Source organism: Antechinus flavipes, chromosome 1 (assembly GCF_016432865.1).
Source record: "Antechinus flavipes isolate AdamAnt ecotype Samford, QLD, Australia chromosome 1, AdamAnt_v2, whole genome shotgun sequence".
Classification (NCBI taxonomy): domain Eukaryota; kingdom Metazoa; phylum Chordata; class Mammalia; order Dasyuromorphia; family Dasyuridae; genus Antechinus; species Antechinus flavipes.
The window spans coordinates 590,051,186-590,070,816 of NC_067398.1; the positions used below are offsets into that span (position 1 = coordinate 590,051,186).

The 19,631-nt window shown below is 32.1% G+C and overlaps 1 protein-coding gene across 1 annotated transcript in view; it reads left to right on the plus strand.

Annotated features, from left to right (window-relative positions):
• Positions 1–19,631, plus strand: part of RIMS2 (regulating synaptic membrane exocytosis 2) — a 761,226-nt gene that overhangs the window by 357,408 nt on the left and 384,187 nt on the right. The window contains exon 5 of the mRNA XM_051974462.1: positions 8,103–9,025. Coding sequence (XP_051830422.1) covers positions 8,103–9,025 — 923 coding nt within the window. The remainder of the gene's footprint in view (positions 1–8,102; positions 9,026–19,631) is intronic.

The window sequence follows — 19,631 nt, forward strand, 5'->3', positions numbered from 1 at the left end:
TCCTCCTTATAGAGAACATTCTTAATTGACCTCTAACTATATACAGAACATGGTAACGGCTTTAAAGAGTAACTCCTATCCAACAATTCGACTACTGGGCTATCTCTGGATATGATACCTAGATACTGAAATTAGTGTTGATTTTATACAAAACTTAAAAAAAATAGTCTGTTGGGGGAAATAAAAAGATTGTAAGCAACTAGGGACTTTTCCATCACCTGATTAAGTCCTGTTCATATGATTTTACTGGAGCTAGAAGGATTAAATGAAAGCACTGCTGGGCACAGGCATTGATGTATTTTCCTGGATATGATCCTTCATGCTGGACAGATGTGCACGGGTTTATCAAAAGGTAAAATAATAAAGAAATGAACTAAATTTGTCTTACAAAAAAGAAATGTGAGATTTCTTTCAGCTATATTTGATGACTAAGGATACCATCAGTTTGCTTAATTAAAGCTTTTGGTAGCTATTAAAGAGACTTCTCTATTTTATGTTTTGCAGGATCTTGTACTTCTGTCAAATGCTTAGTGCAGATCGTTTTGACAGCTTCACATTTTAGAATTTACTTGCAAAGTAGGGTTTTTAAAATGCATACATTGTAAAATTATAACAATAGAATATGATCTTAATTCTTACAATAGCAATGATTTATAACTCATGCAATTTTATTCATATTGATTTATTGTCCTAGATTGTTAACTATTCCAAATATTGTTTTTATTTCTTATTTTTTTATCCTTTATTAAAGTCTAAATCAGGTCCAATTAATTGAGATTATAAGGAATGCTCTGTTATAGGGAGTATAATTTTAAAAGTGAGTTTTGGAATATAAATGTTTCATTAAAAAGCAGAATATTGTCACTTATTCTCAAGGAGACCATTTTTCAAAATCTTCATTATATTAAAAAAGGGTACTCTTTAATGTATGTTGTCTCAATTGTATCTTTATAACAGTACTTATTCAATTTGTTAAATAATACAGTTACTTATGTTTCTTTAGCTGAAAAATTTTAAGTACTTTTACTATATTTGTGAATTTTTCTAAATTATTGGCATAAATTTTAAAGGATTTCAAAATTATTTTATACTGAATGTGAAAATGAAGATCTTATTTGAAATTGGATAAAATATAGAAAGTGGCACTGACTAATTTCTAAAATGGAAATAAATGGAAATTACTTAAAAATTAAATAATTTACAAAGTACATAAATTATTAAGTATTAAGCATATAAATTATTAAGATGATAAACTATAAACAATGTAATTGCTTTTAATTTTTAATTGGAAAAAAGTTTATTAGGAATAGTCCTCCAAGAGATTTCACAAAATTTTTTGATATGAAATTTCAAGGAAATCATTGATTGTTACATACACATTAGTTACAGGAGTGTAATAGGCATAGCAGAGTGCCTAATAGGAAATATAAAAATTAGACTGCAAAAGTGAATGATTCATTTATAAGAAATGCTTAAGAATAACCTTGAATGGTTCAGCTGGAGAATACAAAGTAAAAGTTGTGAGCAGCATCAAATTAAAAAATGAGACAGATTTCTGAGGATGATTTTATGTGGGGATAAAGGAGAAAGGGACAGTTCATTCCATTTACTATATTGTGGCAACAAGAAAGTGATCGCCAGTTAAGATTTGTTATTTTCCAAGCAGAAACCCAACAGAAAAAAAATGATCATTTTGTAAATAAGAGTGTGAGGAGTTAAGTGAAAATGAGACAAATAAATTATTATTGAGGTAGAATAGAAAATAGAAATGAAATAGAATAGAATAGAAAGCAAATGGGAAAGAATTACATGTGGGAATAAAAATACCGTCTGACACATGTTGGCAAAATTGAAGCAAAGTTGGAGATAAAGTTGTTTTTGCAGAGTAGGAAGAAGAAAAAGAAAGTATTGTTTGGATATGAAAATGATAAAAACTTGTCCCATTATTTGTAGTTGTTGATGATAATAACATCAAAAAATGGAGAAGGCAATGAAGTTGTGGAGTTCATTATAAGTGATGCAAGTAGATCTCGTTATGCAATATATCTATATTTTAGGTATGATTTTTAGACCTAAAGAAAACTTTTATTTTGGGATTGAAAAATTAAATTTAGAAGTTGTTTTTTCCTGAAAAAAGAAATATTATGTTCACACTGCAAAATTCTTCAAGTTTCAATTTAATGGGTTGAAATGATACTCTACACTAGAAACAGTCTCTTCTTGTAGTTTATTTGGACTTTTCCTTTATACTCATTACATTTTACTTTGAATTATAAATACTTGTGAAAATGTTTGCTTCTCTTACTAGACTACAGACTCTTTGGGAGCAGGAGTCTCCCAAATTTTTCAGCCTAGCAAATTTTTATTACCAAATAAAGATTCTTTAAATTCAGGTCAGATCTTATTCCTCTTCTGCTCAAGAAGCTTCAGTTTCTCCTTATTGCCTCTAGAGCAAAATACAAATGTCTCTCTTTGACATTTAAAGCCCTCTTCAACCTGACTTCAACCTCTCTTTACAGGCTAATGGCACATTACTCCTCTTCATGCATTCCACATTCCAGTCAAACTCTTGGACTTTTTCTCCATATGAAAGATCCTCTCTGTGACCTTTAACATAAACTATTCTTCATGCATGGAGTGTACTCTTCTCTTCTGCTTTACAGAGCCCCTAAATTCCTGCAAAAATGCCACCTCCTATATGTAGCTACTATGATTCCTCTGAGTTCTTAGTGTCCTCCCTGCTGAAATTATCTTATTTATATTTTATATTTACTGTGTGTATATTATTTTCTCTCAATAGTATGGAAACTTCTAAGAAATGTAAGTAAAGGAGTTGGTTTTATCATAAATGCAAAAACAAACAAAAAACCCCATCATTTTATGGAACAACACGTCATTTGTAATTATGATGCTAATGTGTTGAAACATGACAATTCATGTCTCCAAAGCATAGTTATATTCCTCAGGACTCTAGGGATAGCTAGATCTGAGAGGTTAGGATGCAACATAGTTCATAAATCTTCATCAGTGTGCTTCCCTTCACCATTAATATTAATGGATATAATTAGTTTGTTAAAGGTAAGTAGCTTTTAGAGTAGAGTATTTACTAAGATAATGATGTACAACCATTGTTATAGAGAATTCCTCCAAAAGTTTATGATACACTCTCCCAGTGCCAAGTACATATATTAGGTTCATGGGAAAATGGGCTCAGAGTACTTGATGGAACAAAAAAGTAAATACATAGTTTGTAGTTATTAGAATCATTTCCTTTTTTTTTTTTGTGAAGGTGGTCATTAAGTTCCCCTTACCCATGCTGTAGTTTTCTACTGGGTTTATTTCAGAACTTTGATTCTGTCTTACCCCATCATGTCCAGTCTTTTTTTGGACTCTGATGAAGACATTCTGCTAGCCATTCCTGTCCCAGTATTAATATTAGAATGTTGATGGGATGATGGGAAACACAGACCCATTGAGGACATAATCCCATAATGGATAGAACACTAGTCCTGAAATCAGGAAGATCTAAGTTCAAACCCAGCCTCACACATTTATTAGCTATGCAAGCCTGAGCAAATCACTTCATCTTTGTTGAATTGTAAAATGAGGATAATAATAGCACTTACATCCTGGGGTTATTGTGAGGATCTAGTGAAACTATATTCATAAAGTGCTCAACACTAGGCTGGCACATGGTGGGTATTGAATAAATGCTTGTCCTCTTCTAGATTTATAAATGAGTTGTGAACTAGATGAGGGTTTTCCTATACGAGGAGTTCCCTGAGCTGACAAAATCATAAACATTTCCTTTTTTTGTATGTATAATTCACTGTTCTAGACAAGGCATATATAAAGACAAAAGGAAAATTACATCTTTCCATCATTTTGTTTTATACTTGAGTAAATTAATATCATCCAGGTTAAATTACTTGCTTAAGTGGTACCTCCAGGACTTGAAGCTCAGTTTTCTGACCAGATCTAGTAAGACCACCATTTTTCAGTCTTCTGTAGGACTTCAATCATTCTCCTTTCCTTTCCTCTCTTCTTTCTACTGCTGCCCCAGCCTTACGTTATCATCTTCAGCCTCTTCATAATTGCTCATTCCCTGCTGTCTACAAACATGCTCAAGTCTCCTTCCTCTTTAAAAATTTACACTACACTCTACCAACACATAAGCTATCATTCTATATCTTTCATCCCTTTCTCAACCTAACTCCTAGAAAAAAGAAATCCATTTACAAATAGCTCCCATTTCCTGTATCTGTAATCATTTCCCAGTCCTTTGCACTCAAACTTCTGTCTTCAGGATTAAATTCTCTTCAAAGTTATCTTAACTGCCAAAACTTAGTCTTTATTCTCCTTGTTTTCTCTGCCACATTTGACACTGCTGACCACCCTCTCTAGACTATCTCCTCCTCCTTGATTCCCTTGTTTTCTTTTGGCTTCAGTTTCTCAAACTTACCTGGTGACTCATTGTCCATATCGCACCCTCACACTATGAATGCATCCTAAGGCTCAATGCTAGACCTGCTTCCCTTTTCTCTCTTCACTATCTTTTGGCTACCTCAGTTACTATTTGTTTAACTATCATTTCTAGGCAACTGATTCCTATATGATTTATGTATATATATGTGCGTATGTGTGTATGTATATAAATATAAAAATGTGTATATACATATACATATATATATATATATATATATTCCCAATGAGTCCCAATATAGTCCCAAACACTTTTAGGAGCTTAAGTCCCATATTACAAGTTGATTTGTATATTCCATACTGGTTGTTCTGGAAACATCTTAAATTCAGCATGTCTAAAACAGAACTCATCATTTCCCCCTGTAAATCCCTTTCTCTACCAAGCTTCCTTATTTGTATTGAGAACATCACTATTCTTCTGGTGTCAGAACCTCATAACCTGTGTTATGTTCAATTCGTTATGCTTCCTAATTTTACATTTTCTACCAAGACAGCATCTCTACCCTGTTTTTCCTTTATAAAACTGCTCTTCTTTATAACCTGTTCTCTAGTCACTGTTCTCTAGTCACACAACTACTATTCTAGTTCCATACAAAGGCATAGGAAAGGCACATAGCTACTATTCTAGTTCAATATAATTTGGTACATATTTGCCAAATATGAGAAGAGAGGCCAGTTAGGTGAGATTAAAGAGTATGGGAAGGGGAGCATGAGATAATGAGACTTGAAAGGAAGGTTGGTACCAAATTACGAATAGGTTTCTAAATCACAAAAGCTTATTATAATTTGTTCTAGAGGAAAAAAAAAAAACTAAGGACTAGTTTTTACTGAATAGGGAAATGATGTAATCAGATTTGCAAATGCATTTTTGGTAGCTGGGTGAAAAATTGGTTAGAATAAGGAAAGGCTTAAAGCAAAGACATTAATTAGCAAGGAATTTCAATAGTCCAGGTGAAGGATGATAGGTTATGAACTAACATAGTATGTACTATTTCATTCAATAGAATGTAAGCTATTAAGAAAAATAATGGAATTTTTTTTGTCTTCATATAACCAATGTATTACTGTGCCTAGAATGTGGTAAGTGTCTAATCAGTGTTTACTGATTAATTGTGCCAAGAATAGGAAGAAAATCTGGTGCCTAAGAGAGCAAAAATACACATTGTTTTCTCTGAAGATGCAATTTTAAAAATTCTAAAGTAAAATCATACCCTTTTAAATATTTGAGTAGAAAAAATGCCTAAAAACCTCATTGTACTCTAGATTTTCTGCAACCACAATATCTAATACAATTTTATTTTTTTCATCTTCCTTTTTCTTTTTTATGAAGACTGCTTATAATATTAAGGATCAATAAACTGTAGATTCTTATCTTGATAATTTATTTTAGTTTAAAGAAATACAATTCAGTTCAGTTTAACAAACTGTTATTTAGTCTAAAATGTATAATAAGTTCTAGATAAATCTTTTTTGAATAAATGAATAAATTCAAAGTACCAGATGAAGAGAATCTAAGAAACAGTTAAACTTTAGGTAAATCAAAACACTTTCTTTTATTGAGCTTATAGTCTAATTGCCATATACAAATGGCAATAATATACAATGATAAATTTGATGTGTGCCTTCATCCATGTAATTATCAAACATATTGAACAAAACAGAACACTTCAAAGGTTGGACTCTTGATGAACTCCATTTACTAATACATAAGATATCTTAAGGAATGATTAACTTTAAGAATAGATTATGTGAAAAGACTTCATGAGAAGGCGATATTTGACTTGAAAAAATAGTATATAAGAGTTTAACTGAGAAGAGAGGAAGGACATTCCACAAATAGATAGAGATAAGTAAACTCTCTAAATCTGGAACTATTTTGTTTTTGTCTTTGTATGATCCAGTACAGTGTCTTGTCTGTAGTAGGAGCTTCATAGGAATTTACCAAATTGAACAATTTGAACAAAGACATAGAGAAAATTAGACTAAGGGGATGTTAACAAAGGCACAAGTAAAACTGTTTATCTAGAACACAGAGTATATAGAAAAGAGTATTATAAGAAAAGTCTGGGAAGATGGGAAAATGACAGGTTTTGAATAGCCTTGGGTTCCAGACAAAGGAGTTTAAATTCTACTTATTGAGCAACAGGAAACCATTTGGATATTTTAGGCAGATGAGTGGCAGGATCAGATCTACATATATGGAATTTAAGTCTGGCAGCAATATGAAAGATGAATAGGATGGAGAGCCTGGGTGACAATGAGAGCTTATATTAGGGTTGTGGTAGTGGGGCTAGAGAAGAGAGAACAGATGGGAGACATGCTGCCAAAATAGAATTGACAGAACTTGGTAAATGACTTCAATTTGAGATGTGTGGGGAAATAGGAACATTAACGATAAGTCCAAAGTTTCTGACATTAGTAATGAATGTTGGTGCCACTGTTAGAAATAGAGAGGTTATAAAGAAGAGCAGTTTTATAAAGGAAAAACAATATGCTCAGTTTTATACATGAAGGAAGTCAATAATACCCAGAAATATAATATAAAGTCATATAATGTTATTTTTAAAAAATCATATTCTCATTTATGACTTTGAATAAGTTTACAACTAGCATTTATTAAGTGTTCAGCTGATATGATTTGTTTTATCACTTGAGTACAAAGAAGTCAAAGCTAAAATTTTTGCTTTCCAGAACTTGATAATCTACTCAGGTATGCAAGATTTTGGTTTTATTTTGTAATTTCAATGTTATAGGAATTCTTAGTAAGGAAACTCTTTGAACTACTACAATTCATTAACAATTACTCTCCCTATAGACTTATACAGATATCTGGAAAACAAAGAAAGGTTTATCAATGTGCCTAGGGTCACATAGCTCCAACAAACGGCTAGAATTAAATATTTATACAAAGTAAGCCTTAATCAAGTGTTTCCAAATTATTTAATAGGAATTTATAGAAGGAAGCTCATAAATTAATGAATGAAAAAAATTTATTAATTGCTTGCTGTGTGTAAAACACTGTACTAAATGATAGGCATACAACTAGAAAATTAAGATATACTTCCTCTGGAATAGCTTACATTTTAATAGGGAGATACAATCCATTACAGAAGATTCAACTATAGTGTAGATAGAAATGTGGAAGCGGTTGGCCAATGGAGTTCTTTATCATGATAGAATTAATGGCATCACTATAATCACTATATAACAGAAAATTGTTCAATAATTGTTATAAAAATATTTTAGGTAAATAAAATTAATACTTATAACATTTCTATTATGTGATTATTTTAAATAATGTTTCCCCAATTACATATAAAAATCATTTCAACATTCATTTAAAAAAAAATGTGAGTTCCAAATTCTTTTACTTCCTCTCCCTCATCCCTCTCCACCCCTCCCTCTCCCATCCTGAAGAGTAAATTTGACATAGGATATGTGTGTGAAATCATGGAAAATATATTTCCATATTAATGTGTATTTTAATCAGAAAATATAGCATAACACCTTTTGAATTGATATATAATTGATGTTTAATATTACATCTACTCTGTGAGTCACCACAACATAAAAAATGTTACCATCACTCTTCTTATCTTCTATTTTCTTTGACTCTCTAGGAAAAGGAGTCCATCAATATCCAGGGAACAGAATAGAAGATACGATCAACAGGAAGAAAGAGAAGAATATTCCCAGTATGCTACGTCAGACAGTGCAATGCCTAGATCTCCTTCAGATTATGCTGAAAGGAGATCTCATCATGGACCTCAAATGTTTGAAGAACCTGAACATATAGATTATAGAGACTCTAACAGGAGGAGTTGTAGACGTTCCCAAGAGTATATAGATGATGAGGATGTGGAGAATAGGGATGAATATGAAAGGCAAAGGAGAGAGGAGGAATACCAAGCACGCTACCGAAGTGACCCTAATTTGGCTCGTTATCCAGTAAAGCCACAGCCTTATGAAGAACAAATGCGCATCCATGCTGAAGTGTCCCGAGCACGACATGAGCGAAGGCATAGTGATGTTTCATTGGCCAATACAGAGCTCGAAGATTCTAGGATTCCTATGCTAAGAATGGAGCGGCAATCAAGACAAAGATCCACCTCAGAGCGCAGGGCAGTGATGGAAAACCAGCGCTCTTACTCAATGGAAAGAACTCGAGAAGCTCAGGGACCCAGTTCTAATCGTCAGAGGACCACAAATCATAGCCCTCCTACTCCTCGGAGGAGTCCAATCCCTGTTGATAGGCCTGATATGAGGCGTACTGACTCATTAAGGAAACCACACCACTTAGATCCCAGTTCTGCTGTCCGGAAAACAAAGCGTGAAAAAATGGAAACCATGTTAAGGAATGATTCCCTTAGCTCAGATCAGTCTGAGTCAGTAAGACCTCCACCACCAAAGCCTCATAAAACAAAGAAAGGAGGTAAAATGCGTCAGGTTTCCTTGAGTAGCTCAGAAGAGGAATTGGCTTCTACACCAGAATACACAAGCTGTGATGATGTTGAGATTGAGAGTGAGAGTGTAAGTGAAAAAGGTAAGTTCTATATTTTAATCATCTGTGTTCCCATGATTATTCAATGATTATATAATAAATTTCATACTTTGATTTGTGGATTGATTAACTATTTATAGTCAGAATTCTTTTAAATTTTAAAACTTAAAATGCAAAGTATATTTTAAAATCATAGGTGTTCAAACTGGTTTGATGAAAAACATTTCAAGTCATATGAAAATGTTGATTGTTAAAATATGTATGTTATAATGTTTAAAGTCAAGGGAAGTTCCTTTGACTTCATTTAGTCTTTGTTTTAAGTAATTGACTATTTACTTCTCTAAAATAACTGTGTACTTCTATAAACTTATTTTAATTGCATTTTAATGATGTTTGTAAATTTTAAAATGATACTATAGTTAAAGGAACACATTAAGATCAGCATCTGTAGTAATCAATTCATGATTAGAGCACAGAATAGTTTCATTTACTTACAGTGGCAGTGTCTCCAAAAGCCTAAACTCTCTCACTGGTCTGTAAAAAGAACAGAAAAATCAAGATTCTTCTTTATCTGGGAAAGTTTAAATGTAAAACTATATGGAGGATGAGGCAAGTTAATAGGATGCTTCCTCAAAGACTTACCCATCCCTTAGGTTTCTTCTGGAACTAATACCTTCACTTCTTACCACATAAAATTCATGAAAAAAATTTTTGCTAATTTTTTTTGTAGACTTGGTCATTTGTTGCAGAGAATATAATAAAATGTACACATGTAAATTAGAGAAAAATTAAAGGTTATAATGTAATAATGATAATACATTTTTTAAATTATATTTGGTATTTCCACGATGTTTTGTGATTTTCAAAGCTCTTTTATATTCATTTTCTCATTTAATACTTACAACAATCTTTCCAAGTAGTCAGAGGTAGGTAAATTTTATTTTCTGTATACAACTAAATCATCTACAAATTGCCATTATATTATATAAAAACAAAAACAATTCAAATGTTTTTCATTGCACTATTGTCAATTCCTTAGCCGCATTCTTAAGAAATGCAAAAAGGATGTCCTTAAAGGCAGCGTGGTATAGTGAAAAGAGCCCCGATCTTGGAGTCAGAGGCCCCTGTGATGCACAATTCATCTCTGACTTTTATTTCATATATGACTTTGAGAAAGTCATTCAACATGTCTCGAACTCAGTTTCCTACTCTGTAAAATGAGGTAATTGGAATAGATGGGCTCTGAGTTTTCTTTCACATCTAGATCTATGATTCCATGATCTTTGTCTTCGTTTACCTGAATCTTCCGGTTATTCACTTACAGCATTCTCATGCTCTCCTACATGTGCAACCAACTACACTGTAATTTTACTTTGGAAAGAAAACCAAGTAAAGTAACACCTCCCTATTGGACAGAAGTGTCCATCTTACAATACTGAAATTGCCTATATTCCCACTTCTCATTAAGATGGTAAATATGACATGGATTTCTCAGGTGATCTGTCAAGAACAGTAAGTCGACAGACATTTATTAAGAATTAAGAACCTTTTGAAAGAGCACAGAAGATGTAAAAAGAACAAAAATCTCTCTATTTTCTAGAAGCTCAAATTCTAAAGGATACAAAATACAAATTAATAGGTACATTCAAGGTATAGACACTATAAATGAAGGAAAATCTCATAAACCAGTGGCTGTGTTAATCTCGAGAAGGGGTTGTATGTGAAAGATATCAAGGTAGAAATAAGATTGGCTCACAGACTGAATATATGAAGTGAGTGAGAGGGAGGATTCAGGGATGACATTGATGTTGTCAGCTTAGGTATTTGGAAAGACAGTGATGCCTTTAAACATATTAGGGAAAAGAGGAAGAGGAGACAGTTTGAAGGAAAGGTAATGAGTTCTCTTTTAGACATATTAAGTTTGAAATATTGATGAAAATCCTATTAAAATATAAGAAAGGCAGTTGGTGCTATGAGATTGGGGCTCAGGAAAGGGATCAGGGCTGGATATATAGATCTGGGAATCATTTGAATAAAGAAGATAAATTAATATATGGGAGTGAGGGAAGAGAAAAAAGGGCCCAGGGAAGAGCTTTAGGGGACATCCACACTTAGTGACATGATCTGGAATAAGATCCAGCAAAGGATATTGAGGAGATACTAGGGTGATAAAAGAATCAGAAAGAACATTGTCACAAAAACTTAGGAGAGAACATCAAGGAGATGAATGACAAGATCAAGTGTTCCAGGGAGGCAAGAAAATTGAGAAAAAAATTGAGATGAGGCTATTAAATTTGATAATCAAAAGATAATTGGTAATTTTGGAGAGAGTGGTTTTAATTAAGTGATTAAATAGTCTGAGTTCTTGTGACCCTGGAAGGGCAGATATCCTACTTTAATAAAGCTACAAAGGATGTGATTTCATAGCCAAACTTGGTATGTTTCAGTGTTCATCATACCTATAGTTCAGAAGTTCTTCAATCATCATTCTTCTAGACTTGTTTCCTTTATTTGATTCTGTTGACCACCCCAGCATCCTGGATACTCCCATTCTCTCTGTTTTTTGACTATTGTCTCCTGACTCTCTACTTACTTATCTAACCTATTCCCAGATTCCTTTGCTGCCCATGGTACCATTCTTCCTACTTGTGAGAATTCCCCAAGTTTTTATCCTAAGCCTTCTCTTCTCCCCTTATTCACTCAGTAACTATTAGCTCCTATGTGTTTAACTGTCTTTTTTATGCAGATAATTTCTAGATCAGTCTTGGTCCCACTCTTTTTTCTAAGATTCAGTCAACATTGTTTACTGAGACAAACTTTATATCCTTGGGACATCTTAAACCTAACTTGTTCAAAATATTTTCATTTATTCACTTTATATTTATATGTCATAAATTTATCCCCCCTTATTAGAATGCATGCTTCTTGTGAATAGGGATTGTTTCATTCCTTGTATTGGAATGATACAAAACAGCACTAGGCATATGGTTTAGAGCTTGATAAGTAATTACTTAATTGATTATATTTAACCACATTTTCTTTTGGTGCCCTTTTAGCCCATTTCTGACATTATTGAGTTAGAGAACAAGACATAGACATTCTTCTTTTGATAATCACTATGCACTTAAAGAAAGCCATCCTGGTAGCTTTATCTTCTCCAGGATAAATAACTTCATTTTTAAAAACTTTCCTTTGCAAGAATATAATTTGTATTCTTTTATGTATTATCTTTTTGTTCTCAAAATCCTTTAAAAATATGCAAAGCAGAGCTAGCCACTGTGTTTTAGTACTGAAGATAGCATCAGTGAAGGCCAAATATAGAAGGATTATTTCCAGACTCTTGCATAGCATAATCCAGTTTATATATCCCCATTTCATGTCCATTTTTTATATAACAGCATTCTATTGCTGACTCACATTCAGCTTAATTTTCAAATTTTTTCTTGCTGTCTTTGTATTTTGGGACACCTTCTTCTTGTGGTTGATATAGTTGATGTTTCCATCGTTGTTTTATTCATCTATTGATAGACAATTTCACTGTGTGGACTTAACTCCAACCTGATGGTCACTTTGAATTCCTTTTGGCTTTCTTAAATATGATGAGTACCATCTTATTCTGTGTTCTGTAGGATGGAGAATACATTTCTACTTTCCTTGATGAAAGTTAATGATAAAAATAAATAAGTAGCTTTTAGTCTTAGCATGTATTCTTTAAGCTGATGCAATGCTGATAAAATAATTTAGGTATGATCATCAGTCAGTTGTATGCCACTAGCAAGGTACTTTTCCAAACTGAATCTGGAACTTTTAGTTAAGAAAACTGCCTTTCCCAATGCAGATTAACACTTTCCCTGAAACTTATAGTTTAATGAGTTACCTGGGGATACTGAAAAATGAAGAGCTTTATACAGTGTCACACTGCCAGTATGTGTAAAAAGCAGAATTTGAACTCTGGCCTTTCTGTTTATAAGAGTGAGTTTTTATTCCCTAAACTACAAAATAGAATTTGAATTATGTATTATTCTAGGAATATTTTCCATACTCTGTTTTATGAAATCCAGTAGGTCCCTGAAGAATCTTTAGGAATTTTTTGAGAAAAAAAAATCTATGCTTATCAGAACAGTTGCATAGTGCTCATCACTCTGAGAACTGAACTTATTGCTGTATTAGAGTTAGGAGTTTAAGGAAAAAAATATGAAATGTCATTCATCTAGAATCAACCAATATATCCACTTATTCAACATTCATTTAATATATATTTGTTGACCAATATGTCAGAGGGACAATGTTAGGCACCATGGATGATACAAAAATGATTACTCAGACAAATCATGTATCCTTTTAAGTCCCTCATTTTTTTATTTTTAAAAGGAAAAGATTGGACTAAACAACTTTTAATATCCTTTCTAATGCTAAGTGTATGTTTCAATGAGTACATACAATTCCTCCCCCAAAGGGGCTTATGGATGTAAAGAAGAAATTAGAGCACATATTCAAATTTTTGGTATTTTAAGAGCCATGGGAGCAATGCAGGACTTCTATGGGCATCAGAGGAGAGAGACAAAAATTATATTCTTCCCTCCTTCTTATCTGCATAACTTGGCATTCCAGCATTCAAATAAATTAATTTGTTCAGTTATATTTTAGTCTTTCCAAAACATTTTTGATTTCTTCTCAGTATCTTATATTTTTCTGAGTGACTACCAATAGATTCTCATGTTTTCCAGTTATTCTGTTCAAATAAAGAAAAATTTATTAAGCAATTACTATCTGTTAAGATATGTTAGACTCCAGTGATAAAAAGATGAAAGTATATTTATGTCTTTATTTTAAAATTTTATGCCTTTCTTTCATTCAAATTAGAAGCATTTTCTAAATTCTCTTTTATTCTTATTTCCTTTTTAAGTCTCCTAAATAGTCACTCCTTTGCAATCCTAGTTATTAATACTTATTTTCTTGATTTTTACGTATCTTGAGTTTTTAAACAATTAATCTATTTTTATCAGTGTTAAATTTCAAAATTACATTTTCACAAAAACAATCAATTGATTTTTAAAAATTTTATTTGTGTTCATGAGTTGAATAGGAATGAAATGACATTTGTTTTTGGTCCTTTCCTTTTCAAGAAATTATTCATCCTTTCAACATTCTTTACTTATATAAACTGTATTTCTCCTCTTCAACTTGTGTTTCATGTTCAGTCCAATTACCATCTTTTCTCATTGTTGGTTAAAGTGAAAGATTAAGCAGTTACTTTTTTTGACAACATTATTTATAGCATATGGAATTATTTTTCTTATTACTATATGAATTTCATAGCATTGCCTAATTTTGGAATCTCACATGTGCATAATGTTTTTATGTATTGTATATATCTTTATTTGCAACTGAAGATTTATGGAAATCAGAAATAAGTCTCAGCATCATGTGATTTAGGATTACCTAAGTGAAATGAAAATCTGGGTGACATTTGATCATTCTTTTATTTAATTCATTTCAAACTTTCAAGAAAAGAAATGCAGGCAGGCTTATATCAACATTGAAAATAACAAGCAACTGCCAAAAGATTTCAAAATTAATAACAGATGTTGCTTCTTGTATAATGGAAAAATCTTTTATTTTTGTCTCTAAGTGCTACCATAATGAGACTGAATAATTCTTTATCTGAGTGTCAGTAGGAGGCAAAAATTGGAAGCAATTTGTTTCTACGAAGCAATGCACTTCACAATGCTTAATTTGATTGTCAAAGTTTCAAAAGTAATATAAGGTTTCTTTAAGCCTTTTTTTTTTGTTGTTCTTATGGGGGCTGGTAATAATGGAAAGGGAAGTGAGAGATCTCTAAAATTGACAAAGAGTAAGAAATATAGGAATGTGCAAATGCCACATGACCATTTGCCAGACTTCTGTGCTTTAGGTAAATTTTAGACTAAAATCATTAGAATTGAGTTGTATGCTTTGTGTAGGATCAAAGAATATTGTAGTAAAGTTTAGTAAGGATTATTATAGTAAGTTACTTCTAAATTCCCTTCAAAATTTAAAAGATTATGATTTGCTGAGGTCCTTTAACATAAAATAGAGTACCTGCTAAAAAGCAACACACTAGATGATAAAACTTTAAAATCTGGAAAAAATAGGTCAAGATATGATGTGCCTCCTTAAACTTTGCAGATTGCAATAATAAACAATTTAACAAAATTATCTCTTCCTTTTGAATAATCCCTAACTATCTGCCTTTCCCCCTGCTTCTTCTCTTTCCCCTACTGAGCAAAATAAGGTTGGAGCTGTTTGCCTGGTTTTATTTAGCCGTAATTCCTGGACTTGAAAGGAATCAAAAGAGATCTTCTGTATTTACTCCCAAATCTAGGTAATGTCTGATAGTCTACATGAAAAATTGACTATCTCTTTGCTTCTATTTAAAATTTCTTGTTATTTTTAATTAATGAAGTCACTGGAAATAGTCCTTAAATATCAAAGTGATGAATTATACCATTCCACGAACACTAAGTAAATGGGGGAATTAATGAAAAAATGAATATTCATCTTTTAATGGTATTTGAAGAAACTGGGAAGCAATAAAATGACAAGAAAATGGATTAGAGGAATCCAGAAAATGGAATCCAGACAATATCCAAGAAAATGGATATTGGAGGAACATAGGTTAACTTTCATTTAAATACTTTGATGATTTAAAAAAAAATCCATGATTTTGTCTATGTAGCTATTCTTCAATTGATAGACTTTAAATTTATTGATGTTTTTCCATTACAATGATTATTCATTTTCTCTTAAACATTTTCTACTTGGGCTCTAATCAATGTCCATTTGTTTCTCATACTTACTCTCAATACCCTCTCCCATCTTATTGTCCTAAATATCTTCAACTATGTCTTTTGTATCACTTCTTTGAAAATATAAGTAAAAAAGAGTGTGTATATCCCCTATGCCTTTTATGTTATTGCATAAATTCTTTTGAGTAAGTGGTGTCCTGTATAATGGTCTCCACTATAGCATTAGAGCTTTTGTGATGGAAAGGACCTTAGAAATAATCTGTTTCAATACTATCATTTTACAGGTGAAGTTACTCAATCCCAGAGGAATGGAGTAGCCTGGCTAAGATCATACAAAAATAAGAAGTCAGGGTTTAAATCTAGTATCCTAATTACAGGGAAAACTAGATGACTCAGTGAATAGAGTGCTGGGTCTGGAGTCAGGAAGATCTGTGTTCAATTCCAGCCTTAGACATTTATTGATATGACATTTAGATGATATCAGGCAAGTCACTTAACCTCTATTTGCTTTAACCCATTGGAAAAAGAAATGGCAAACCACTCCAGTGTCTTTTCTATAAGAATTCCTTGGACAGTATGGTGCATGGGGTCACAAAGAGTCAGACATGATTGGACAACAATAATAGTCTCTTACTCCATATCTATGGATTTTTTTTCCTATTTTACAATAGTATTCCTAAATAATATCACAATGATTATGTAATCAAATATGCCTATATTGCAGCAACATGAGGGGGTCTAAAATAATGAAAAAAAGAAGTTTCCTTTATGAATTAAAGCTCTTCCTCCTACTCAAACTCAATATGAGACCATCCAGAAAGGACCAATAGATAATTTGATCCAACTTTCAATATTTTAAAAATGAGAAAACTGAGACTAGGAAGAACTAAATTATATGTATGGAATAACAGATATTAAATGAAAGAATACTCAGGTACTCTTACTCCAAATTCAACACCCTTTCTATCATATTATCTGCTTCCCTGTGGGAATACCTATCTATAGAATTGTGATATATGACTATGATGGAATCTTGATATTCATCATTTCTTTAATGCGATAATTTTCTATTATACTCATTTTCCTTCCTAGACTATTCTTTTATTAAAGTCTTTGAAATTGTCAAATGGTTCAACATCATGAACTAAAGAATTTTATTAGTGGAAATGACAGTAAAGAAATTGGATCACCATTTTCTTTGCTACTAAGCAGGAGGAAAGAAGAATCTTTTCATTTGATCTGCAATTAAAACCTTTTCTACATATTATCTTCCCCATTTAGAATATGAATTCTTTGAGAACAGAGGACTATTTTGTTTTATAATTTATATCTCTAACACTTAACACAGTGCTTTTAATATATTAAATTCATTTAAATTAATCTATTCCAAGCTACATCTCAATGAACACATTTAATATAATCTGTATTTTTATCCACTTTGCTTTGTTACAAATTTACTTCTTCAGAGACTGGATTTCCAATATTCAAAACCATATAGCATTCATAGAGACTCTTTTTTATAGAACATGTTTTTATGCTTAGGAATAAATTTTTGAGAATTAAAAATACTTTGAATTTCCTAAATACAATCCAGCCTGCTTTATTCCTCTTTTTCAATTCTGAACCAACCCATCATCTATCTACAATGCCTATTCCAAATACCTGTGGTTAATGTACTAACTCAATGGGAAAAAACTTTTTAATTGCATGTTACAAACTAACAATAGGCTTTCTTATTTATTTATTTATTTCTGTTTCTCTCCTCCTGATCCTCTCAGGTTGCAAATTCACTCTGGCCCAGTGGTCCCTTCCTCTGATTGGTCTATTTATCCTAAAACCTCCATATTAAGAAAATTCTTTAGGCCAGCCATATTTTGATTTCTTTTTTGGCTTTTCTCTTCATTCTTCTTGAACTCTTTTACCTTGTCCCTGCACAGGCTCTTTTCCCTTCATTCCCCCATGGTCTCATTGTTGCTAGAGCATAGCATCTTAACAAATAGTAATATAGCTTCTTTAGTGACATTTCCATTATTAAATCATATTTTTAGTTCTTTTTTGCATTGTTTATCCCATTAGAATATAAGCTCCTTAATAGCATGAATGTTCTTTTTGTTTGCAGTTGCATTAGCGGTGCTTAGTAGTGTCTAGCACATAGAAAGAGCTTAATAAATTCTTTGTAGTGACTTCTGTATAGTTTGTTATAGATTTCACTGTGAAAACTCTGTAATATCTCAGATGATACATTAAGTATAATATCACATACAAATAGAAGCATCTGTAAGAGCTCATAATTTGTAAGAAATCTCTAAAGAATCAAAGGTATAGGTAACCCCAAAAGGCAGTGAAGAAATGAATCATGGATGCAATTAAAATTACCATAATTCCAAAGATTACTGACATTTAAGAAGTAATATAAAGTATATAATTTAACATATATATTATTGATATAGGATTACAATGAATTATAGATAGTCAAAATGTAAAAGCACCTAGAAGAAGGCCTGTAGTGCTTTGACTAGACCATTTTAAGGAATGTACATGAGAACTCAGTCAAGAATTTCACAGGGTGAGAAATCATGATTGAGTAATGATCTTTCATTTATTTATTTATTTATGTATCAATTAATTAATTAATTTTTTAAATTTTTATTTAATAATAATTATATTGACAGAATCCATGCCAGGGTAATTTTTTTTTTACAACATTATCTCTTGCACTCGTTTCTGTTCCGATTTTTCCCTTCCCTCTCTCCACCCCCTCCCCTAGATGGCAAGCAGTCCTATATATGTTGGATATGTTGCAGTATATCCTAGATACAATATATGTTTGCAGAACCGAACAGTTCTCTTGTTGCACAGGGAGAATTGGATTCAGAAGGTATAAATAACCTGGGAAGAAAAACAAAAATGCAGATAGTTCACATTCATTTCCCAGTGTTCTTTCTTTGGATGTAGCTGCTTCTGTCTGTCATTTATCAATTGAAACTCAGGTCTCTTTGTCAAAGAAATCCACTTCCATCAAAATATGTCCTCATACAATATCGTTGTCGAAGTGTATAATGATCTCCTGGTTCTGCTCATTTCACTTAGCATCAGTTCATGTAAGTCTCGCCAGTCCTCTCTGTATTCATCCTGCTGGTCATTTCTTACAGAACAATAATATTCCATAACATTCATATATCACAATTTACCCAGCCATTCTCCAATTGATGGGCATCCATTCATTTTCCAGTTTCTAGCCACTACAAATAGGGCTGCTACAAACATTTTGGCACATACAGGTCCCTTTCCCTTCTTTAGTATTTCTTTGGGATATAAGCCCAATAGAAACACTGCTGGATCAAAGGGTATGCACAATTTGATAACTTTCTGGGCATAATTCCAGATTGCTAATGATCTTTCATTTAACAGATACTTATTAAGTTCCCATTTTATATGGTACAAAAATGGATGAGAGAATAAAAAAGAATGAAGCACTTCCTACTTGCAATGAGTTTACATTATAATGGTAGAAATAATGTGCATATATGAAAATACATAGCATACAATTTATATATTTTTATTTTATATGTAATATATGTAAAGTTAATATGCATACACACAAAGTCTATCACATATGATACAAATACATATGTTAAATTTTATGTGCATTGTATATAAACTTAATGAATACTGGTATATACAAAGCAGTTAAATACAGGATATTTTGGGAGGGAGGCCATTATAGTTAAGAGAATACTGAAGTACTGAAGGATTACTTTTTCATTGTGGTAATAAATTTCACTGAAGTGGTGGTATAATGTACTAGAATTGGCTGCATTTATAATTAATTCAAAGCTACCTATGAATAGGAGGATTTG